Consider the following 26,426-nt stretch of genomic DNA (forward strand, 5'->3'; position numbering starts at 1 on the left):
TTCAAACGTTTATTTTATATTTGATTTTTTAGATTTGAGTTTTTTCTACTTTACATATTTTATATACTTTTACATATTACGAGTATTGTGTGCAGTTTGCAACTTTAAATTTCCTATGAACGCGTAAAAATCTGTAGTCTATTCGTCTCGAATTAAGCGATAATCTCTATTAACTCTATTAATCTCGATACTTTTCTTTTTAGAGGACTCGTTGATATGTAATCGCGATGTGCAAGTACGTTTCACGTATGCATATACCAAAAGAAAAGAAATTTTGGTCAGCCCGAGGCTAGTCGAGTCTAAGCTAGCGCGAAGTAGTAGGACGAAGAATTCCATGCAACTAAAATATCTCGATGGTCGAGATTCCTCCGTCGAATAAATAGAAAAAGACGGTACTTTGTGTCAGTGGTGATTACGATGTCTCTGCGTGAACGTTGCACGTGTTGCAGATCGTAGACCTTCCCGACGTTCCGGTGGATTACGTAACAAGCTCGGAGGCCGTCGGTAATAAAGCGTGGCTTTGCGTGCGTTACGTGCGACGGCATGTGACAAAAGTGTGCGTATCGCTGTGTGGACGTGCAAAGGAGATTTAGCGCGCCGCGATTTCGAGCTTTTATCACGAGGACACCTTTCCACTTTGAACGAACGCCGAACGGTGTTCCTTCCCCCGCTTCGGCGAAGCCAAAGTAACTCGATAAGATTTAATCGAATAGTTTAATAAAATGAAAATAATTTAGCAATTTTGCTACGGTCAGTCGATTACTATTATCTTTCGATCGATTTGACGATAGCGAGAATATGAAAAACGTAAAATTAGACAATTTGTCGACTGAGACGATTTGTCGATGGTTTGTTACGTGATCGCAAACGTGTATAGGCACATTTGTAACAAGTTAGTCGGGACGTAACGATTACTTTCCTACTTTTCTACTTTTAAACGCAACTGTAAATTACTGGAAAACTTTGCTATCTCTGTCTCTACGTGCTTCTTTATACGTTTCTCTCGTTAACTTTCGTCGAAGGATGCGGAACGTTGCTGTATCGACTCGAAGCGATACGTATCTTTATCATCGCATTAGTGTTAAGAAACGTAAGATTTTCTTGGAAAATATATTTTGTCCCGTGCGTTCTTTTTGCTCCAATTTTGTTTCTACGTTATACACACACACACGTACACACATGCATACACACAAACACACACACACATCTCGTTCCACATAATTTGTTCCAGTTACGTAAATCGCTCTATGTACCTACTGTTTATTCATGATTGATCTTTCTTCGTTAACGTCGAAGAAAAACCTAATGTCTAATGTAAAAACGCAACGTTGGTTAAAAATTGACGTCAACGTCATCGGTGTGGTTACATCGGTGGTCGCGCGATCGTGGTTTAACCCCTAACGGATAAGTTTTTCTCTAACTGGTTATATTATTAATTTGTTATCATTTTTAGGCGTCACTGTGTCGTCCAACGCGTCAAGAGAGGTTAAAATCGTCGTGCACGTGGGAATGCGCGCGTTGGTCGCGAAACGTTATAACGCGTTCCTCGTTCGACGCAACGTCGACGAAAAGTGCGTGCGGAACGAGCCGCTTCGAGTTCGGGTTATGAATAGCACGTGAGTGACCACGAGGTCTTCGTCACGCGGTCCGCCATCCCGCTTTCGAATCGTTGGGCCGTCACGAGACGTTATACTTAACTTTGAGCGACACGCGAACGGACTAATCGCGCGCGGGGGTGGACGAACCGAACGTTTCTCGCCAAATTCTTACCGTCGTCTCTGTGACATGCCGCTTGCAAGATCGTTCTCCTGCATCTTTCATCGATTAAACGTATCCTGGTACGTCGCGCTTCGCGGTTTCTCAGAATACAATGACCAGCAAAAAGTATTCGTATACCGTTTACCGTAAGAAACTATTACGCGTATATTGTACATATTATACGTACACGCACATGGTGTACACACGCATGGTCACTGTTTCTCGTACGAAGCCGTTTGCTCCACCTTGCCCCGAAAGGTTAAAGAACTTTTGACGATTTGCCAAATGCAGTAGCCGTCCGATTTGCCGCTTTTCTCGGCACCTGTCTTTCGTGCTTTTCTGTTTGCATCGCTTCGCTGTCTAATTTCAATTCACAAATTGCTCGTCCATTACCACTCGCGCGTTCACACTTTCGACTTTGAACGATCACGTTCGCCATTATATCTACCACGTTCGTAGATCTTTGTCTAATTTCAGTCGCTGAATCGAGATCCTAAATTGGCCAATAATTTAGCATTAACGATGGATAGATATATTCGGAAAATTCTATTTAATTATTTTGAATATCGCTGCCTCGAGTAATCGGACGTGCAATATACGATATGGTATTTAAGATGGGATAAAGTATTATATTTTAAAAAAAGGTTCGTTTGTACGAAATAAGCGTATCCTCGTATTTCCAGTGCTACTAGTTTTGTTATCCGTTATATCGCTTAGTTGTTGATGTTGAGCTAATTACGAGTATTTTCAATACGAAATCTCGTCGTTCTAAGCTCTGATAGTTTTATGGGTGACTGTTCTATCCACAAATACCAAATGCGTTAAACACCAGATATTCCACATTCGCCGTACCATAACAGCACATCCAGTCTTTCACCATGGCACACCGTTCGCGACATTCCTCTAGGACTTTATTCCTGGTACGCGATTTCTCGGAAGCGTTACGCGAACGCGAAAGTGATTCACGGAAGAATCGTCCGCAAAATACATAACGAGCCACCGCATTTATATTTCATTTTTCTTCACACCGTTACGTTACGTTACGTTACGTTACGTTACGTTACGTTACGTTACGTTATCGTTACGCGTAACTCCCCATTTTTTCTCTTCCTTCTTCTCATCCGTCACACATATTCCACGTCGTGACGGTATTCGTCCTTATCCAGCGATAAGTTTCTCGGCCGAAACGACAAGGAAGATGCGATTATGCGTCCAGCTACGCAAAAGTAACAGTGATTTTTTAAATTTCTGCGGAAAAAGGTCATCGAAGGGAAGTTAATTTTTGTGGAAACGAGAGCGGTATCAAAGTCGGTTATCCCGTGTTATCTCAAATCTGGCAAATTCTTTCCATCGTTGCTTTCAACATCGGCAAAAATATATTTATCGTGCTTTTCTCTCGCTAGCTTCGTATCTCACTCTAAGGTTGTCTTTTTGTAAAAGTCGGAAAACGTGGGCTACCGCGTTTCCCATCTGTGGCGTTCGGTTACGATCCCTGCAATTATTCGATGGTGTAACCCTGTTCGAGGAATCGGTAACCTACGATGGCGAGCGTTCGGTTGGCAAATGCCCGGTCGTTGTTCTGTACATCTGCCAGCGGAAGGGTTGGTCCATCGAGTTCATTGAGCACAGTTTAGCAATACTCGTTGAAATATTTCGGCGACGGTTGGCCACCGCGAGTAGAAATAGCCGCGTGATTTTCTGGCCTTAGAAAATCTCCTGTACGAATCCGAATTCCTCGGCTGGATGGATTTATAGGCGCCTCTCCGATGGTGAATGGCGCTTCGTTCACGGCTAACAACGGTATCCGCGGAAAAGAGGAGCAGTTAATTAGTTACGGTTATTCGTTTCTCTCTAATTCGTATGCATCCAGTTGATCGTCTAATTACGTAAATATCTCGAGAATTAGGTTGCTGTATTATCGGGAATGGAGAACGTTTCGAGAATCCTGTCGCGCGTCTACGAAACCACCGTACCTTACTGTGTCACCTTACCGTGATTCGAAGCCAGGCTTCGCGAATATCACGCGTTTTAATTGTTGCCTATTTATTTACGCGTTGTTACCTGCTGCAACGATTAGATTGCTTTTACGCTGAAAATATACAAACTAGGTTAATGCTTAAAATACCAATACACTTGCTCTTGTTTTAGATCGTTATAAATAGTGCCATTCACGTTTCTCGCTACTTATGCGGATCTTCGGATTAGAACGAGATTAACAGCTTTATATCGAATGTTATTCCGTTGTTTAATTCGTAGCTCTACTTTTTCTATTCGTAGCTTAATCGGCATGCATCTACCACAACGGAAATAGAATTCTAGAATTTGAACGACAGTGATTCACAAATTTATCGCGACTCTTGGTTCCTTGGATCGGCTACGTTTACGTATTTACCCGTCGTCGCAAGATTTGGCTGAGAAACCGGCCTCCAAAACCGTCTCCATCGTTTCATCGTACCTTAACGAAAGAGCTATTAAACAATTAGTAGATATTATACGCGTTGTAAAATCGTATCGTCTATTAACGTACGCGTGGAAACCTAAACGCGAGCATGCTACTTATATAGAAAGACTGAAATTACAAGATTCGCAATCGTAAGGTGACACGCCCTTCTAACTATTATTGGACTGTTCGTGTTGTTGTGATTCTTGGCACCTGTATAAATGCGCAATATGGGACATGTCGTGCCATTCTGTAGCTTTATTCGCCTCCTTGAATCGATAGATGAAACGTTTCGAACGATAATATATTAAGTCATCCTACAAGCATCGAGCGTAGTAATTAATTTCAGTCGCAAATCTGTTTTAAACTTAAACGTTTCTCTAGCATTTTACTACATTAAATAGCGAATCAAAATACGTTATAAATTTTTATACCTATGGATAGATAGGTTTAAGATGCTTGTACTGGAAGCAGCGGTCTGCGTAGCCGTCCCATAGAACGATCGAACAAAATAAAGCCATCTATTTCTACATAAACGTAATCTCGAAAAAGCATCGATAAGCTCGGTGGCGTGCTTTAAAGGAATAGTTTCGATATAATTTAACGCGATTTCAATTCGTTTGTAGTTTTTTAAAATCCATCCACACGATCGACTGTTCGTTTTCCTTTTTCACTCGTATTCTGCGCAAACTATTCCTTCTTAAACGATGAAAATCGTTAATCGTTACGTGCGTTATATGGTATCAGAGTAGCGTGATATTTGTATTATTAACCTGAAAGTGAATCAACGGTGGCTGTGGAAAGTAACGAGTTCCGACGACGCGACGAATTGACACCGAAACACAACAGACGACTGTGTGTACATCTATTGTAAGTAGCGTATCGATACATATTGTATTGACCGTTTTAACGCCTATACCAATTACTTTACTCCCTTTATCACGGCCATTTGCAACAGTAATAGGTACGTAGCGCGGTTTAAAACGTTACTTCGTACGTGTGAGACGGTACTTTGTAAAGGAAAGTCGATATTTACATGGTATTTAAAAGCGTATTGCTCGAATCGTTAATCAACGACGACGAAACAACTTGGAAATTAAGGCGATCGAACGTATTTCGGGGCTTTGTCGATTTCATCTACATTTTCTGCAGCTTTCTGGTCGCGTTTGCCACGAGTGATCGTACTTTATACCTTGGAACTTGGAGAACGCTATCTTATCAGAATTCTAGCTGTCTAAAGGACTGCGAACGCCTCGTTTCTTCGCTATCATCCTTCGATTACTCTGTGAGAAGATCGATGTTGAATTTTATAGCCTTGAAACTTAATCGATTCGAGCAACTCCTACCTTATCCTATGCAGTTCTCCGCGAAAGGAGAAAAAATACGGTCCGAGCCCGTAATAAGCGTAATGAACGTCGTTATTGGCTCGTACCATTAGGATTGTTGGCTCGAAATCGGATACTGCGCCTTCTTTCCACTGTCGGTTCTCCGCATCCTCGATGGTGGACGATGTCACAACACGTTTTTTCCTCGACCATGTGCGAGCCTCCTGGATTCGAGTTACGTCTCCGACCACCGACGTGTTTCCACGTTTTCCGAAACGGATTCAAATCTCTTCTGGTATCGAATGTCGCCGCGTACGTTTCGTGATTATTTGTTGTTTCAGTTGAAACTACCCTCTTGGATACCAGTGTGTGAACCTCGGCCAGAAAGATAATCGTTTCTGAGAAAACACGTCGCTTTCGCTTTGTCTAGCCGCGTGAAAAGAGATAGGAAAGACAGAGAAAAGAGAAAAAGCCGGAATCGATACGCGGGATAAGAGACGAGTTTACGCTACGAGAACACGGACAGCTCTCGAGGCTTATGGTTTGATTTATCGTCTCTACCGAGGAAAATTTTTTGCTATCGATGATCAGAAGTCAAGCCTGTTTATCGAGCTTCCATTTTTCCGACCGTGGATCACTCGTTCGAATTCTCTGTAATTCGCATTTTTTTCTTATAAAATAGAATCCGCAGAATTATCGGAATTAAACGGAGAGACAGGATTGTTCGAACGAAGGAATTTTTCAACGATAAAACGCGTTCATTTTCCTACAATTATCGTTCCATGTTTCGAAAACGATGATAGAAGAACGATTACGCAACAGATACGATACGATACGATATCAATGTAACATTTTCTAAATTATTCGCATTCTGCGAATCCCCTAGTGCCATAAACGCTTCGAAAGAAGAAGAAGGCATATATTCATCACCACTTTTACCGTAAGCTTGTTTTTTCGGTATCGAGATCATCGAACGCGGACCTTCCAACCTAGTAATTTTTTGCAATTTTTCCATCGCTTCCACATTTTTTCTTCGCCTTTGAAGTATCTTTTAGCTCCCTTCAAATTCGTGTCGTTTGGTACAACGCGTTTCTTCTTTGACGTTATTGTAAACGAGATATTAACGCGCGCAATATTAGTTTCGGGCAAAGATATCGAAATTCTAGGAAGGGTAGCGTATAATAGTCGAGCGTATTCATTTTTAAAATCAGGCTTTTCATTCCGACTCGAAATCGAGTCTAATTTTATAAACCGAAACAAAGTTTAAGATTAAAGTAAAAATCCAGCTGGACCGTAACTCTTATTCGAAATGGCTCGATCATAGTCCCGTTAGTCGATATTACGAGCGAAGGAATTTTTTAAAGGCGATCGTCACGTGTCACGTGGAAGACACAAGAAATCACGAAGTTTACGAAACAAGTAAGGTAAAAAATTTGAACTTAGGATACGATAGTAAAATTTATTGTACGAATGCAACGGGGTGACGGTTCACAGTGTTATAACAAAAGAGCGTCGAGCGCTGATTTGACAGAGTTCTTATGTTTACTAAGGTTCGGTCGCTGGTTGGGTTATCGTCGGGTATTTATCAGACATCGCTATTCCGTTATTATCTGGTTATTGCTTCGATAGCGGTGGCATGCAGGATGTTTTGTCTACCTTATTACTGTTTCTGAGCGTGCCACAGTAGCATTGGTATTCTCGTTTGGACTTTACGTGGATCCATATATTTTTACGATCCGACGCGCCGTTTAAATCGTATCGTTTTATCGATCGATCGTTTCGCATTAAACGCGGATTAATCGATGTTTCTCAAACACGAAATCCAGTTGCTCGCTTAGGCCATTCGCTCGTGTAAATCAATACGTTCGTCTGGCGGCTTACTTAGCTTCGTACGTAGAGCATCGTGATAGCGCATATGGCGCTACGATGGCCTCGTATCACAGTATGCACTTTAATAAATTAGAAAAGCGAGTCGAAGTTACGAGCACGGAAACGAGATTTCGATATCCGATCCATAGTTGGGGCTGATTCCGACTCGAATTTTATTTTCACGTTCTCTGTTTTGTTTAATGCTCGAGTCGAATTTAAAGATTCGCGGGGAAAACGGTAGGGTGCGATGCGTCGTTACGCAGCTGCACGTAAAGATTTGGAAATTGATGAAATTCTCGTTACGTGTACAACTAACCGGGATTAAAAAAGATACGTCTACCTTTGTAACACGAAGAGGGTTAGGCGATGCTTGCCAAATATCTTTAGCTCGTACCATCGTAACTTGTATCGTAATATCGTAATATAATATAGAATATTATTTTTTCAATTACTCACTTTTGAATCCGTCGAAGATGTTAAAGGAGTATTGGCATTATATATAGAGGTATGTAACGAGAGGTATGTAATGTTATTAATTGATCAATGATTATTTATTTTTACGCGCCATACGTAATTTTGTACACGTAATTTTCCGATAGTTTAAAAGTAGTTGAAAGATCATCGAAAATAAATGCGTAATATTTAATATTGCCAACTATCTTCGCATATATAGATTTCGTTCTTACAATTTACATAGCTCGTTTAAAGCGTTTTTTCGCAGAATCACCACGTTTACGTAATACTTAAATATTCTTTACGTACGAAACGGAGAAAGCTTCGCTCTGGCAAAGATGTTCTCTTTTTCGATCGAAACAGGTAGAAATCTTTGTTGCCGTCAGACAATCGAGAAAAGCGTGCATCTTCTTTAATTTTTCACGTGCACGTAAATCGATGGAGCGACCGCTGCACGCCCAGATACATTATCGATTCGTTGATTTATTCTTGGAGCCCGGAAACACAGGCAAGCTTCGATCAAACCTATAAACTCTGTGATCGTTAACTGTCGCAAGAATCTGCAATACGAATCGACGTTGCTCTGGTGAAAAATCGTTTTAATTTTGCGCCTTACAAGTTTATCAGAGAGTACGCGTCACGGCACACTTGCTCGTAAAGACTTGCTTGTAAAAATGGAACGAAAAAATTGTAATGTAAAAGGGAAATATAGAAGGCGTTGATCGTACCTTAATTTACGTCGATCATTCGACTATGGGTTTTCAGGTGTTTGTGGGAGAAAAAAAACTAAACACGGTAGAGTGTAAACCAAATATATCCAAATGATTTTATCATAGTTTCGTTAGTTGCGTTTATAAAGATACGGATTTGCATAAAATATTCGGAATATGTATATCGATATTATATCGTTCCTCTTTTGCAGCGGGAACTTTTGTACGTTGGTAAAATAAATTGCCGAAGAAAGTAACACGTATATATAGAATTTTTGTCAATAATTTATAAAAACGAGCCAATTAAATTCATATGACGAAGAAAGTAATATATTCGATAACGAAGAAAGATACAAATTTTGGTGCTCGTAGCTATTTCACCAGGATATATTATATTAAGCAAGGTTAGGGCTAACTGGACTTAACGAATACGATTACTCTCGCAGCTAATAAACGCAATCAGATTCCGGGGCTTTCTCCCAGTGGGATTTAATTTCACAATGTAGTAAATAAGTGGCACGAGGAAAGCTGGAACCAACGTTTTGTGGAATAATTTGCTGCCAACATCTCCGTTTTTTTTCTTTTTTTTTTTTTTTTACGGTCGAAGAGATAAGTGAAAATCTAGCGTTGTGAAAAGTAGCAAAGAAATTCTATTTTGTTCGTAATTATTCTTCGTGCAAATTTTTTCCACGAGTCGATCGAACGTTCGATTAAAAATAATTTTTATTCGTTGAAATGACAGGTGGCCATTACCGACGTCGTTTTATTCGAACGTCGTGTCACAGAGTAAAAACATGTCAGACCGTGATGTAAAAGTCGAAAATCATTTCGAAATGGTACAAGTGGAAAAGATACGGGACGTTATTTCGTGGCTTCCTTGCACTTTTGCGGCGTCACGTACATGTAACAGTACTTGCAATTATTTTTCCATCGTACGAACGACGCTAAATAAGTCACCGTATCGAAATTTTTGGCATAAACCATAAACCGTGCTATTTCTCGGATGCAATTGCTCTTTCCGGTTTTGAAAACCGACTTTCGTCCCTTATGTTGCACCGAACGTCGATCATTCGCGAACATTAACGACAAATATAAATTTCATCGCGACATCCGATATCAGCCTATCCGTCAGCTTCATCGAAGAAACAAATTGATCGACGTTAACCGCTTGTTAGTATATATATTACACCCTTGTAAATATCGTTGGCGTACGAACAGCTCGTGTGTCGTGTTGATTCACGGCTGATCGTCGCTTAACCGAGGGTCCAATGGCGCGTATAAATCCAGCTTGTACGTAAATTCGTATTCTCGCTCGAGTCGATCGAGAGGAGGATGTCGATGAAACAGAGGGATGACGAAGAGGAAACTGACTTGGCAAAGTGATTGTACGACAATCGTGCCGATGGTGTGACGAATTGGAATCTAGTTGCCTCCTAGCTTACAAGGAGCGGAAGAACAGGCGGTCTATGTTTTCTACAATGTTGCTAGCCGGTTCTATAATAGTCTCACGTTCCAAATCACTTATGTCTGGCTGTCCTATCTGCCTGCGAGCCACCTTATAAGATCATCCGCCTCGCGGGGACCACGGCTATGCGAAGCTTTCGTCCCTCCTCGTCGACCTTTTTCCATCTGCGAATACGCCACGACCGTCTTTCTACCCACTCTATGTCGTATATCCTCCGAGCGTTTATCAAAGGCTAGCTTCTATCTATGTTTGTGGCTACGAATGCCCTGTATCGTGTTCGTTTTTCGAAGAACACGGTCAGAATATAATATTTAAGAAGAAAGTAACAGGAAAAGGTAGAGTAAGAAATAATAATGCCGATCGTGGATATCGTTCGAATTTTACGGTAAATGTTCTATATTGGCTACTGTCTGGTATCGAGGAAAAAGCGTAGAATTTAACGTCTAAAGAAAGAAAGAGCGTCTATGCGCGATAAACAACTGTATGCATGTATGTACTCGCGATAGTATTCGATAAGTAAGAAAGATTTCTGTTTGGATTTTATTGCTTTAGTTACATTCATAAAAACGTGAAATTCCATAGATATCCGCGGTCTTCTTTCCGTAAAGTAAGCGTTAACTGCGTTTGCGAAACGAGATCTAAGACAGCCGGAGACACGCGCGTATCACGGTGCGTTACGCGTTAATTCGATAAACGCGTACGCTCGCCAGTCGATATATACGCGTATTGATTGATTTTTACGATTTATATAATTTATATATTCGCAAGCGAAGAAATTGAAACTTTTACCATTTATCGCGATATATCGTGCTGAAAAAAGAACAGCTTTGCCTGACAGTCGATATTTCAACTTTTTCAGAGATATTAACGCACACGCGCCCACAAAAACACGATGCAATCAGCCCCAAAATCTTTGCGATACGGTAGTTTTACGCGCTCCATATTATTTTAGATCGCCATTCGTCCGCGATATCCCATTGTATTCTTATACCGCGTCTCTGTACATTTCCAAGTCTCGTTTATCCTTCGTAAAATTCTATACGGCGTATAGGTACGATGATTTCCGAACCGTGTATTATTTGAAACTTCGATCGGTTCTCCGTTTCGTATCGTGCTTCTTTTCACGTTTCGTTAGCCTTGGCAAGTTTCGTGATCGTTCGCTGCTCCTAAAGATCTTCGAACTTGCGTTTCTGTAGTTTTAAATTTCCCCAGGTTGATATTACTCGAACAAACTTTCGACTTCACGAGCTACGTATATCTCATAGCCTCGCTGCTCGTTGCCTCCACCATTTCTCTAAATTTACTTTTTCCTGGTTTCTATTCCTAGTTTGTTAAAACGTTCTATCTGTCTGCTATTAATCGTCGAGTATTTTATATTTTTTAGAAATATTTTCACTTTATTTCCTGTAGGCCTTCTGGACTTATTTGTTATAAAGAAATTAATCGTTACCTATATCACCTGTTTGCAGAATTTTCAAAGAATACCTATATTCTTTTAAACATACTTTTACCTCGCGTTCCGTCGTTTCCAAATTCTGAATTTTAATAACGATTACATCGATATATCGTAATCTGTTTTACTATAGAAAATACGTAGCTGCAATTTAAACACGCGCAGTACCAAACGTTCGGAATTTTATTTGAAAACAATCAGAATTTTTACACGAATCGAAACTAAAATAATCTTTGCGCTTGGCGAATTTGAATTTTTCACTCGTAAGACGTACGCGAGACAGACAAGTTTATCTCTTTAAAAATGTAGCACGAAAATTCCTTCGCTTACAATTAGATATGAGAGAGAGAGAGAGAGAGAGAGAGAGAGAGGCGAGTCAAGGCGATACAAACAATCACACTGACGTTATAAATTCATCTTCGCTGTGATCTATTTTAAACGATTCACGTTCTAAAAAAGATATAATTGAAGTCGTATTTAGTATTTGACGAAAGAAATTGCAAATGCTGATTTTTCCAAGTAATAAAATCTATGAATCGCTCACGAACGCAGTTTTTAATAAAACGTTGGTCTCGTTGCGTTGCGTAACATCGTGTAAACAAGTTAATATTTATGCACGCGTTAATTCGATTCGCACTCCGCGTACGGGAAAGACGTTCTTCGTCGTTTTTCATCGGGACTCATTGACTTCGGTTAATCGGATTATATAAGTGAAAATGAAAACGACGATAAAAGTAGTTTAAGAATCGATATCACGTTGCACGCAGAGCTTCCATTACGGAAATCTGTTTGATTTTCATGAAAGATATATAGATAAAGTAACAGTGTAATTGTACATTCTCCGTTAAAATCGACGATACTGATAGTCGATAAATTAATTAATATTTGAACGAATAATCGTCGAACTGGCAATTTCTAATAACTGTTAAATTTCATTTTCTTGTCAAATTTTATCTTGCTTTCTAACGAAATAAGACGTTTAAGAAATATTCGATTTTATTTTAAATTACGATAAACGAAATGGTTGGCGTTACGTGCTGCCACATCGTATGTTGTATCGTATATTTAATATGGCGATACGATATTTAAGCCGAGGGAAGCGTTGCATCGATTCGAAGATCCGTTACGTTAGATTCGCATTTTTAAGTTCGATCGAACAACAACCACGCGAAGTAAACGATTTATCCACCAGTGATAATGTATAATAAACGTAACCTGATGATACGATATGGGTGATATAGGTAAAAGGATAACGTGTGCTGGCACTCAAACGCGTAAATATAACGAGAAGAAAAAGAAAGAGAAAGAGAAAGAGAAAGAAGGAGGAAAGGAGGAGGAGGAGGAGGAGGAGGGAAGAAAATTCCATCGTAGCAGAGTTTCGTCGTTAGATGGAGAACGATGCGTTAAGCCTACGGTTTCCCTGGTCGTCCGCGGTGACAATTGCATTTAACGAGGCGTTTGTACGAGGAGGCCGAATATCGAGTTCGGGTTCTCGTGCCAGGGTTAGCGTTTACGTAACGTGCCCACGCATCCAAATGTACCGAAAGGAACGCCGCTTTATCTATATTTATCAAGCTTATCGCCTCTAGCGCCGCAATATCTGCCTGCTCTGTCCATCATTGTACCGTGGATAAATCGTTGGATCTCAGTGGCCCCGTGGTATGAGTTACTTTGTTAAATTTTATAGATTTCAGGTGCATTTGAACAAGATATAATTTACAGAGAGACAGAGTAAGAAGAAGATCGAGAGAAAACGTGGTTCGAGATCTTGGATAAAGCGGTAGCTGCTGTAAAATAAATCGTTGCAACGCGACGTTTGTTCTAGAACGTCTTGCGTGCATGTCTTGCGTAAAATATCACGGTTCGAGTTAAATTATTCGCGTCAGGCGTTAGAAGTTGGAAAGCTGTTTACGCGTTCCTTGAAATTCTTTCGCCGGATTATCGTTGACGAGTCGCGTGCGCATTTTCACGAAAATAAATGAAATTATTCGACGATAGCGGTCGGGGCACGGTTATCTTGCTCGCACGGAGTTATTATCGTTAGCTGTTTGAAAAAGTTGTTATTTAGTAACGGATTAGTAGAGAGATTGGACATTGAGATGTATATTCGGCGCATATAGAATAAAATGAGAAAAACTATATCGAACGATGAAAATAAAGATGATCTTTCTCCGTTTGCGAAACGACCGAACCAAATTTTTCATTCTCTAATTAAAAAATAGAGAGAAAGAAATAAGAAAGCAATAAGTGGCAGAGGAAAGAAAATATAGGTTCTCTCTCTCTCTCTCTCTCTCTCTATCTTTTTCTCTTTTTTTTTTAACCGCGCAGTCGCTTTTCCATTTTCCATCGATGATACGATTCTAGGCCGTAGACACGAATTCGAAACACTGCACCCGGCAACAGATTTCAACCGGCTCTATTTGTCACGTTTTATCGACCAATAATTTATTTCGCTAGTTGGCTAATCGTGTGCGGCTTCCTTTTTTTCCAAACGAGAAATAACTCTGGCAGTTTGGTCGAGCGGTGCGGGGAACTCGAGCGATTGAGAAACGATTTTTCGTCTAAGTTGGTCGATTAAACGTGAAACCGTGTTAGGACTCTTAGCTGTGATCCAATAATTGCTGTTGTATAGATATAGACTCTTGATTAGTCGTTTAACGAAGTTTGACCGAATATTTTTCGAAATAGTTTAAAATATCTTGATAGCGAATAACGGCACCATCGTTATAACTACCGCTATTTCGGCTCAACAATAGCACTAATCTGTCGATATTTTCACAATTTCAGAAATAAGGCTGGATCTTAATATCACGTTGATAGAGTAATCGAGCTACGTCTAAAATGAAATTTTGGTATGGAAGAAAAATACTCGAATCGTTGGTACTACTGTAGCAAGAAATTCAAAGTCGAATTTTTTTCTATTACTGCCGAATATTTAATATCGTTATAATCTGTAAAATAAGATCGATATTAGGTACGTACGAGTTCCATTTCTTCAGTTTCGTTCGTAAACGCGTAAAATCGTATAAACATCCGTAGTTTCGCTGTATGACTCGTGGACGAGAGCGTAACCACGATATAACGTACTTTTTTTTAATAGAGACGCATCGAGAAGCAAAGGATCCTGGAGAGAATAAATTATCGCGTCCAAAATATCGATGATCTCTGGCGACGAGTTACTCCGTGCTTTCCAGATAATAAAATTAACGTTTCCATTATTTTTATCGCGACACGCCGTTGTTTAAAACGTAGCGCTTAATTCACGAGATATTTAGTTTCAGGAGTGGAAGCATTTTACTACCCACTTTTCGTTTAGAGGAGGTGCGCTTTTATCGCGTCGTTTTTGACACGCGTCCATAAACCGATTAAATATTTTCTAATACCAATGTCGATAAGCGAACGAGTGCATGTTACACGGATCGGCGATTTTAGCAAGCTCTTAAACGCTCGTAGAAGGATGTTCATCGCGAGTACGTACGAGTCTTAAGATTATCGCTATACCTGTTAATCGTTGGAAAGACTTATAAAACGTACGTTACGTTCCGTCAAATTCGATCGATCAACGATAGCAGCGATAATATTAGGTTGTCCGAAAAGTGTCTTTCTTTTACAACGATGCGCCTTTATGCAAACGCGAAACCTAATCCGTCGAACGTTGCGGTCTTTGTTTCGATAGAACAAAATGGATCATACGTAATTGGACAAAATAATATAAAACGGAAAATGGGAAACTTTTCGGACGACCTTAATATATTTCGCTATTTACGTACCAGTACTACATGTACGTACCAGTACCGGTGCCTGGTGTATCTATAAGGTTTCTCACGAAAGTATTCCAACGCTCGTAGATACTTTTTGCGATTACAATGGCTGTTACCCGCGACATCGTCCGATAGATTTACTATTTTCCAATTTTTCTATTTACCGTGTGATCTAATGACCAGATATTTACCTTTGGTATCGTAACGTTGCTGGTTTTACAGCAAGAAGGAATTGATACGTATCGATTTCCCGAATTTCCGGATCCGAATAAATCGACGTACGATTCGATCGGTTATTGCGAAGGAAAGTTTAGCAGGAAACTGCAACCTTTTGAACGTAGAAGGCAGGTCGTCGGTGGAAATGACGGAAATGCAGGGTGTACACCGCTCTGTTGAAAAAGTTGGTAGTATGATTTTTTTACCGTCGTCTCGGCGACGCTGCGGCGAACTGGTCGGGCGAGGAGTGCAGTTTGTAGCCTTATCTATAAGCGGATTAAATTTCGTGAGCCTACGATGAGCCGTTTGGCAACTCGCGACAACATCTTTGGTATTCCCCGTATTGTTTTTAAAGCGTCTTTTGAAACGTCTTTCGAAACGAAAGAACAAGACGAAACTCGGAAAAAAAAGGGACCGAGGCGGTTGATACGCTGAAAGAAGCGTATGGAGAGAGCGCCATAAAGCCAGTAACCATTTGCAAATGGGTGAAAAGGTTTCAGGAAGAAAGACGAAGCTCGTGAGAGTCCACCTCGCTCACTGATCGCCGAACAACGATCTGGTATCGCCTTAGGAAGCGTACGTTCGATTCTAAAAGATTATTCGGAAATGTAAAAGCTTGGCGATACACCGCGGTTTGCCGATGCGATTCTAAGAACTTTTTAAACGAAGTAGGACGTACGCGCCAACTCTGATCTCTGTAGTCTCGCGCCGTTTTACGGATTTGATGGATCGAGGTTGCCAAGTAATATCATCGGGCTTTCGATCTTTTAGTTCGAGACCAAAGCTAAATGTAGGACAGACGCGTAACGTTTCTAAATTTTATTGGAGCTGCGAATTTTGTCAAAAGTCTGTCTTACTCGCGATTAAACCTTGTCGTTAGAAAGGACCGCGATATATGGCTCGTACAATGCACGGATAGAACCGCGTTAAGGCGAGTAAAGTTACGCAAAATTTGTCCGTGATAGTCGTTCGAATACTTTCGTGAGCTACCGTAGCTATGAAAATAAGTTAGTGTCTGGATAATTTGAAAGGGGTAGCGCATAATGTATGTACGGTATATAGTATACGGTGCGGAATACGTCGTAGAGTATAAGGCAACTCGACTCGTTGTTCGCTCGTCGATCGGTTCGGCTGCGCAGCCGCACTTTCCTTCCGCTATAGCACGTTCAATCCCCGTCTCCGCGTCTCAGCGCCGACATCGCCACTGCTATATTCTCCAACGACCACCCTTCGCTTAGGTCAGTGAAATTTTAATTGGGGATTCGTTTCGACCGTGCAAAATTCCTTCGGCTGACGATATTCTCTCGTTATTTTTTCATGGAGTTCGTTACGGCGTCTGCCGCGTCATTTCTGATTAGCTAAACGTTACAATACGAAAAGATTTGCTTTGATCGATTCGTCTCCCTTTTTTCGATCGACGAACTTTGTTTTATTCGTTAATCGTTATTTGATATCTTTTTACTATTATATATAATGATACCACGTTAATGGATCGTAATACGAATTACAGACGATTTCCGTTAACGATGTAGCAATTACGAAGCAAATACTTAATAATATTTGCAAGGTATATCTCGGGCTTTTAATTGCGAGCCCAACGAAAGCCCTTCGAGAACCATTAGCAAACTACAATGGGCCGTAACAACTATACCGTCCACGACAATTCCGTTCGTTACGACGTATTACATCGTTAATCGATAACGATGCCACGCGTTTATAAAATCCTTCGTAGATGGATTGATTCGCTCGATACCGCAAACAGAGCGGCGACTTGTACGAAACGAGTTTACTAAAACAATCGTTCGGATTATTATGGATAGGGCGGAAGATAGTCGCGCGAAATATCAATCGTATCGAACGAATCGAAAATTTGTAAAGGAAATAACCGATTTTTTAAATAAATACGTAACTTCTTGGAAATGGAAAGAACGAAGGTAACGGTCGAGCAACAGCCGCGCAAACGCGAGAACGAAATATTTTCGTTTTTTAGTGACCTAAAACTTTTACTTTTAATACCTTTGATACTGTATTGTACGAAACGCGTTACGGAATTGCAAAGGAAGAAGAAAAGAAGAGGCAAAGGAAAAAGGAATTTCTCGTCTAAAAAAAAAGTGTTGCAACTGATCAAAGAGGCTGGAGGTAGAGGCCTGCTCGTTGACATCGAAGTTTCACCGTAACGTTATAATCGAATAACGCATGCACGGGGATCAAGTTAAACGGATTATTGTTCCTTTACCCCGTGAAATCTTGGATGCGACACGAAACAGGCGATTTGCGTGCATGTGCAACCAGGGGGAATTATATTTCACGGTTCTATTCTTCGCGTTAATTATAAAGCGAAAGCTCCTTCGTTCGCTAATGTAAACTGCTAATTTTTTCGATAAATTTCTTGGAATTTCGTTAGCGGTAAATTTTATCGATAAAAATTAACGAGCAAATATATATGTATACCGCGACGTGGATATTTTGCGTAATTACGTCAAATTTACGATCTAACGATCTTACGATATAGCTACTATATAATACCAATAAAAATATTAATAATAGGCAATACTATCTACGTTTTATTTCCCTTTTATTCTCTCTTTATTCTTTCTCTCTATCTATCTATCTATGATAAATAGCCACGCAGCCACGAATCGTTGTTCATCCGATTCACGATGCGTGGTATATCGTTATCGACTATCCGTGACAATCGTGCATTCCATTGCTAATAAAATAATTACACGGCTAAGGGATTGGAGGGGAGCCGTGGCTCTCGAGCCACCCTGTACATCGACTCTCGGTCATAGACACGCAGTTCGCCTGGCGACAGGCGGCGACTTGCGCAGATCCACGAGCGAAAAGCACGAGTGCTCAACCGGAATCACGTATGCAGCGAGGGTGTTGCCCGAGCAGCTGGAAGGTCGTAAGGGAGATAGCCAGATGGTGAGAGAAAGGACGAAACCCGCAAGAAGCGAGAAAAGTAGAACGAAGGAGAATAGGAAGAAGGACGAATGAAAATAAACGAGAATAAGTGAAATAATAAGGCGCAAGGGTGAAGAAGATCGTTCGTAACAGAAACGGAGGTACTTTCTTTTGTTGCTTTGGATTGGGAAGGGAAGGAATTTTGCTGAAACATACGAATATATATATATATGACGGGGGGGAAAGGGTAGATGATAAATTATATCGCAGAAATTTTTATATCGTCCGGACGGAAAGAGGATGGCGTTTCGCTAAATAAAAAGGCGTAGGCGAGGAAAGGAAGGATGAAAGGGGCAATTTTCGATGGATTTGAGTTTCGAGAGGAAGATATTTTGCTGAAAGTGAAAACGGACGACGACGGTGAAAGAAGCGGAACGATAAGGGAGACGAATCGTATAGAGTGGAAAAGGTGAATCGTGGTTCCTTCGGATCGGAAGAGGAAGACGTTCCATCGAAATTACGAACAATGACAAATATCGGCGAGAGAAAAAGCAGATTAACGCGATTAAAAGACCATAAGGTTTTATAGACTCGAGGAACGAGACAAATCTCTGTCCAGGTTCTCAGCTTCTTTGAGCTCGTTGATAAAAATATATAAATTCGCATGGAACGAATAATTTGTTTGGAAAGAAGATGGAAGCGAGGCGGAAAACGCGTAAAAAGCGACGGAACGTTGCGCGACGAAGACGAATAGCAGAAGGTTGCGAGGTAGCGAGGAACGAGGAAATGGAAAGTGGTAACAAGACGGAAGCAAGGAATCGAGCATCGACGAAACGACGAAGAGAGAAAGGGGTTGATGGTGGGGTAGACTGGAAAGCGTGCGCACAAGGGTGACTGGCAGAGGGCGATGCAAAATCGTTCCGGCTGCACAGTCGCAGGAAAATCGAAGCTAGCCGCCAGTGTGTCGCACACCAGCTCGGCGTACGCTCTCGTTTCTTTCATCTTGCTCGTGTGTTTTCGTGTTGAGAGGAACGAGCGCGCGGAACCATGCTGCTGGACGCTGGTTGAGCCGCGATCTCCGTCGAGTCGTGTGGAAAAATATCAGTCGACGAAGTCGTTTGCACGTGGACACTGTGTTTTCTTAATAATCTGTGGTCGTGGAGAAAACGATCGATATAGCCGTTCCATGGAAATATGTATTCCGAGTCTTTGAAAGATGGTTTAGAGAAAGGGTGAACGACGGGGTTCGACGAGCTCTCGTCATAGGGGATTCTTTTGCGTTCGACAGTTTCTTTACTTTCCTTTAGAGTCGATCGATGGATCGAGTGGATTAAATATCGTTCGTTTCGTCGAATACCTGTTACGTACGTGCGACCGTCGAATCGGCGAGTTCGAAGTCGATACAGACGACGACATTTTGATCGCAGACGAATTTCAGACAGCGTATAAGGCTGAATGACCCCTACGACGGAGCAAGGCAGAAGGAAGTTCGAACGAGTAACTTTGTAACGATTATTCGCGATTTGTATATCGCGTGCGATGTTTTTTAAAAAATCTTTGCCACACTCGGAAGAAACTTTGACTTAGATACAGGTAAAGAATCAAGACGTACCAAATTTCGATGGTGCGAAATTTCAATTCCTGTTTTTATTTTCGGACGGAGACACGGTTTTTCCGTAATTTGATCTATATACGAATCGTCGTATAAAAAATTGGCCATAGGTTCTATTTAGTCGCGAGATCGTTCTTTAAAATTTTTCCTTTTTTAAAGATTCAGCATTCGCACTTTTCATTTTCGATTTATATCCTCGCAAATTATATTTTATATCGCGCCATCGTTTCACGAGCGTCGCAGTGTCTTTGTTTTCAAAGTCGCTTTAAAACATTCCGCGTAATAATTTCGTTGCATGTTCAACGTCTTACGATAATTTCGGTAGAACATGAGTTGGAATTTTGCGAAAATGAGTCGTCGATGGAGACGCATCGGTCGGAATTAACGAGTAAACGGAGAAGTTAGCTCGCGAAGCGACGAACTGATACTGTCGTTCGTTGCCTCGGTGTCTCGCGAGGCACGGCGAGGAGGTAGGCGAAACGTGTTTCGCGCGATTGCATTACACGACGCAATGTCCGCAGACCCGACAAGAGGCGTGTCAGCAAAGTCCGAGACTAATTATCGCGAGTGGAATCCTCGATAGAGTTATAAGCTGTCCCCAGCGAATGACGGACGATCCTACTTCCACCAATTTTCAAAGAAATTGAAGCCGATGGATTTCTCTCGAGTCTTTCTTTCAAACTTTCTACCAAATAAGTAGCGACGAAATTATTCTTCGTCGTTTGCATGCTTTTCCTTAACACGGACCATCGACCGGTTCGTTTTAACGTGTCGTTATCTCGATCGATGCATCGAATCTATACGCGTATTTGCCTTCTATCTTTCCTACGCTAAATGCAGTCACGTTGCAGTCCAATTATTTACGTCACGTGAAGATTAACGTTATTTCGCTTTATACCATTTACGTATCCATAGCGCGCTAAATAAGTCGTCGATACCATCGTTATTTTTCTTTCGAAAGATTTTCGATATCCAGCCCGATATCGAATCCGAGATTCAAAGTATGAAAAACAGATAATCCCGTGATAATCGTTCGTAGGTCTGCGTAAGAGGATTCCGTTATGTTCCACGTCCCGGTGAATCGAGTGACCCGCGTTGAATTTAAGCCCTACGTTTCAAGATAACACGCTACTGGAAACGAACGTGTTCGTTATCTCCGGCTACGTAAGAGGTCGCTATCGTTTTCCTATCCATTTTCACCCGATACATCTCGTTTTTACTTTTTCACGCGCCAAACGTACCTATTAACTAAATTCGCGCCTAAGATCTTTTGTTCTTGCGTTTTATTAAAAAAATCTTCCAATTTTTTTTCTTTTTTTTCTTTTTTTTCTTCAAACTTTGTTACTCGACGTCGTGAATCATCGACCACCGTGGTATTTGCGTGACTACTTTACGAGTTTAAAATTAGAAAATATATTGCAGAAACAGCTAAAAGTATGGTAGCATTTGTAGAAGGTTATATAACTGTTGGAGTAGCTTAACGTTGATTCGTGCAGTTTAAAACTGATGATTTTTCTTGCGAGAACAGCGGCAAATTATCGCGAGGCTCGATCAAAGATTTCGATGATAAAGTTCATTATCGGAGGGATTTTTGGAAATAATCTACACGCACGCACAGAGGTGACAGAGTCTGAAAGTCTTTCCGAGTATTTCTATGCTTGGTCGAAATAGAAAAAACGTGTTTGCTCGTGAACGAAGAAGACGGGCGAGCTGTTCCGTACGCTGTTCGATGCGAAGGAAACGAAGATAGGAACCGAGACGATCGATAAAAGCGCCGGTGCACCGGCATGCATCAAATATGATCGTGCACCAACTGTCCGAACGACCGTAACTCTTACACAGGCTGCGCGAAAATATGTCGTCGGTATAGATTTCGCCGTGGTGGAGGAAAGCGGTTCGAGGTGGTTTCATTTTCAAAGGATCAAGGGAAAATTGTTTTATAATAGGCGCGACAAGCTTACGGTCGGTTTCCGCTAGGATTCCATTCGAAGGAGTAAGTAAAACGCGTTTAATAAACCGCGCGAATGTACCTAAGAAACCGTATAAGAAGAGACCGAAGCGTAATTAATCCTGAAATTTCCGTTCGTTCCAATGTATCGAAGCATTCGTTCCGTGTAACATCGTAACTTTTATCGCGTAGTATTTAAAATTTATCCGACTCTCTGCACCATCTATGACTTTTCGTTCGTACGGTACAACATAAGTTTCGCGTCGAGATAAGTGAATTCGATCGTTGGAATAAACAAAGTTGAGATAAGCGGAGTGCTATTGTTACACACAGTGGTTTTCTGTTTCATTATCGATTTTCAATGATCTATCGTTTCTTGCTTAAGCTTCGATAGGCGTGAATTCGAGGAAGGATTTTCATAGAAAAGGTAATAAAAAGGTTCGTGAAAAGGATATTCGATTTGTCGGCAAACTCTGGATACAAGGATCCGCGAAAGATCGTTTTCGCGGTTGTTCCGATAAAGCTTAAAAAAAAAAAAAAAAAAAAAGAAAGAAAGAAAACTAATTGCCTCTTATTATTAGATATATTTAAGGAACGATCAAACGATGAAACGATTTATCGAATAATCGATCTATAAATATCAACGATATTAAAATAAATCAATGGTGCGTTCCAAATACACGAGTGTATTTCCATACGAAAAAGAACAAGGCAAGGCACGGAATGTAGCAATGGACGCGGTCAATCACCGATTCATCCCTGAGTATAGTAATTTCTGGCAGGAGTTTCGGGCTTTCGACACTTGGCTCGTCGATTCCCATCCACGTGTTCTCTCTTTTGCAACTTTATTCGCACGGATATCGACTCGCCTGTCCGTTCAGTAATTGACCTATTTGCGCGATTCTCCCGCGTACTCGAACAATCGTCGTTACCGTCAATAGCGTTCTTCGCGCGTACTTTCGACGATACGATCGTTGCTCGTGCTAAGGGGCACGGTGTAACGACGTATATATTGCCCGTCGGCTTATTTGTTCTTCCTCCGAAAGACGTTTCGTTCTTCGTTGCCTTTCGATGTTTCTACTACGTTGTGACACGTTTATGGACTAGCAGGTTCGTAACGCCCAAGTTTGCAACAAGGATCGAGAAATTTCTAAGAACTGGTTCGAACCGTTCTACGCTATCGTTTATAAATAGACACTTTGGTTCGTTCGTAATAAACGGTATCCGAATTTGATCAAAGCGGGCAAATTAACGACGAATCGATTATTTTTGACAGGATGTATTTACGCTATCGTGCAATGAGTATTTACAACGGCGCTATCGTCGTTATATCGGTAAAATCTTAAACGGATTTCAAAATGTATACAACGGTTGCGAAATATTTATTGGAAACGCGTGCGGTTGACGAAACTCGCCCAAATAATACGACTGTTTGTTATTCTCTGTATTCGTAAGTGACAGTGTGTGCGGATACATCGTGCGGATTTAACGTTACTATTCTCATTAACCTATCGATAAAATGCAATGATACGCCTCTTCGCTTCGGAAGGTACGTTCGCCTTGACTTTTCGAATAGTATTTTTTGGCTGCTCGATCGCGTTCGCTTCGTTTTATTACTTAACGGAATCTTCGTCTCCGTGATCTTTAATTTTTTAATCGTAAGACAGATTAAAAAGATCGCGTCTAAATCGATAGAAAGATTCGTGGCGTTAATATATCGTCGCTGCGTTTTTTAAGATAAGCTTCGCAGTGCCGAAGTTTTTCAGCCTGTGACGATAAAAAGCGATGCGCTTGTAATATAAATCAAGTTTGTCTAGTCGGTCCATTCCGTAAAAATGGCCGTAAAGAATCGTAACGGATCGATCGTGTATGCCGATTAAAGATGACGAAACAAAGCACGAGAAATTAGCGTTAGTGCCGTAATTGCGGCGAATCGAAACGTCACCTCTTCGTTTCTAAACTTTCTGCCAGTGTTTTGCTCGCAGATTTCGATCGCTGATTAAATTTGCTTCGTTGTAAGAACTATATCGCTGATCTCGTCCTCGACAGATATCGTAACGTTACGCGGTTTTCGACGATCGTTAGTTTTGATTTTGATAGATCGTTGATTTCGTTCGATCGATGATGCGGAGATGGTTCGAAATTGTATCGTTAATCGTATTGTAACTCGAGTTTCTTTAAAACATCGCTCGCCTCGAGTGTCCTCTATTTTGTTTTTCTCGCTTTATTCGGATATATTCAAACGTGTTCTCGTTATGGAAATTATACCGCTGAACGAATTATAATTTGAATTTACTCGGAATAATCTCTTTCGTTCTTCGTTTTTCGTTTCAGAGAAATAAATAACAAATGAAAAAGAAAGTAAATAAATTAAACGTACATCGGCGAGGGAATTTTTTTTACAAAGCGTTTCCCCTTTTAGTATGAAATTGTATTAGCATCATTGCTAGAATATTCTAGATATAGAAATTTGCCTTTTGGTGAAATATCTTTCGCGCCATAACAGCCATAACAGCCACGGTGATCATACATATAACGTATAATAAAGTTAAATTTCGGTTTAAACTTGAAACTTGAAAATTAAACAGTTTTCAACGGCGCGAGTGATTTCGACGATATCGTCGGAAAAAATGTACGCAATCGCGATATAATATTTCGCCTAGGAATTAAATTATCGCGTGGCCGCCGACGTTTTAATAGATCCAGACGGATGAAATAAAATCGAAGTAACACGGATACGTCTACTTTCGCTTACGTATTTAATTCGCGAACCGCGTCCTCACGCTATGACAGGTTTAAGGAGATCGGAACGTACAATTCCTGTTAAAGAATATCGTTATTCCCCTACGATGTACCTAGATGATAGACCGTTTAAATATAAACGATCTTAATGTACAATTTACGTACACCCACAGCTTCTATTTCACCGTTAATAAAGTCGAGCATTTGTCGAGTAACTGACAAACGCAAGGGTGTTTTATATAACGCGACAATGTAATGACGCAACAACCTACTTGGCATCTGTATCGGATCGTACTATAAATTTCCGAATTTCACAGCTTTATTTTTACTCGAAACGTATCGTTTCCGGTGTATAATCCGTCTTACGATCGACCGTTCAAACTTTGTAACCGTTTTCACCTATACGTTCGATACTTTGTTTTGTTTTCGAAAACAAAGTATCGGTATAAACACAGATACGTAGAAACGTTAGCTGAGAATTATCTCGCCTTGGAGATCGTCTGGGGTCGAACGCATCAACAAAACGTAACCGATCTTTTTAACGTTTCCGTTAGGAAAACGAGTATACGTGTACAACTTCGGGATGTCGAAGTTTCACATGGCGAATTAATTTAATTTAGTTGGCAATGGGTTGTCAAGCGTGGAAGAAAATGGCTGTTACAATGCGTATAAGCGGACGAACATAGGCGTTCAAAGTGCTTTCTATTTGTTGCTCAAAATACCCCGAGTGACCCCAGTACGTTGAACCTACGGATCTGATTAACACCAAAGTACGTACGTAGCTGGTTTTGCTGTAAAATCAGAAATTACGAAACGTCTACATCTTGTATCGTGAAAGTAGGCCACGGCTTCTGCGATATTTTATAATTAGATACGTTAGAGAAAAGTAGAAATTAGAATATCGTTAATTGGAAAACTTGCTCCAATCGAGCAGATACTTTTTTTCGATTTTCAAACTGGCACGACGCAAAACTCGTAAACGTTACAACGGTATCTACGTAATAGTCGCGAGTGTGTCGCGATTTGTACAAAAGGAGGGCAAGGGATACAATTTTATAGATTTATTCTCTTCGACTTGAACCGTAAGATCCAGAAACTTTGCCCGAGTTTTACGTTCGCGATAGTTTGGTTGTTCGAGGACGATGACGAGGGAATATCGTAGAAAATATCAGAGGGCCAGATATTCTGAAAAGGCGCGACAAAGTCTAGCGAAAAGAGGTCGTAGAAAAAGTTGATCGTCTTTCAAAAATAACGAAATACGCGTCGAAAATCTCGTTGTTATCGATACGTGTAATTTTTTCGTTTTTGATCGTATGCCGACGATCGGGATCGGACTGCGGATTTTTATGTATTTGCGCATTGTTCGAAGATGCAAAAATATGCACCATGATTTATACGACGTGAAACGTAGAAAATTTCATTTTTTTCATAGGTGAAGCGAATTTCTAACCAAGTTCTACTTTTTTAATCGTGTCCGTACAAAAATGTTGCGCAACGATCTGATTGAAAGCTAACGCGGGATCGAGGCATAAAGCGTGCGACGATCGCGGCAGGTCGAAGAATTCCTCTAACGAATTAACGTCGCTGTCGCAGATTACTTTCCGTTTTTCTATTACAACGGAGAGGGACGTAGCCGTAAATAGCATGGCGGAGATCTGTCGGATAAATAGCACCTTCGATAAGAAGGTTAAAGATAGAAATCGTTCGTCTTCCGAAGCAAAGTCTTGAAATTCTGGAATTCCTCCTAGAAATTCCAAACACCTCTTC

General features: G+C 40.8%; 2 protein-coding genes across 10 annotated transcripts in view; one reads left to right on the top strand and one right to left on the bottom strand.

Moving 5' to 3' along the window:
• Window positions 1-20,541, bottom strand: part of LOC100649454 (aladin) — a 32,338-nt gene extending 11,797 nt beyond the window's left edge. The window contains exon 1 of the mRNA XM_048408028.1: window positions 19,970-20,541. The gene's annotated coding sequence lies outside the window, so the exon portion shown is untranslated. The remainder of the gene's footprint in view (window positions 1-19,969) is intronic.
• Window positions 1-26,426, top strand: part of LOC100650602 — a 52,919-nt gene that overhangs the window by 9,146 nt on the left and 17,347 nt on the right. For 4 of the 9 annotated variants that reach the window (XM_048408021.1, XM_048408017.1, XM_048408016.1 and 1 more), the window contains exon 1: window positions 19,302-19,950. The exons of 1 other annotated variant lie outside the window; for it this stretch is intronic. Coding sequence is in view for 1 of the 8 variants with exons in the window: in XM_048408023.1 (XP_048263980.1) it covers window positions 23,442-23,466 (25 nt within the window). In the remaining 7 variants the exon portion in view is untranslated. Of the gene's footprint in view, window positions 1-19,301; window positions 19,951-23,237; window positions 23,467-26,426 lie in introns of those variants that run through there. 4 more of the 9 variants (XM_048408024.1, XM_048408025.1, XM_048408019.1 and 1 more) reach the window with 3 other exon arrangements.

Source organism: Bombus terrestris, chromosome 8 (assembly GCF_910591885.1).
Source record: "Bombus terrestris chromosome 8, iyBomTerr1.2, whole genome shotgun sequence".
Classification (NCBI taxonomy): Eukaryota; Metazoa; Arthropoda; class Insecta; order Hymenoptera; family Apidae; genus Bombus; species Bombus terrestris.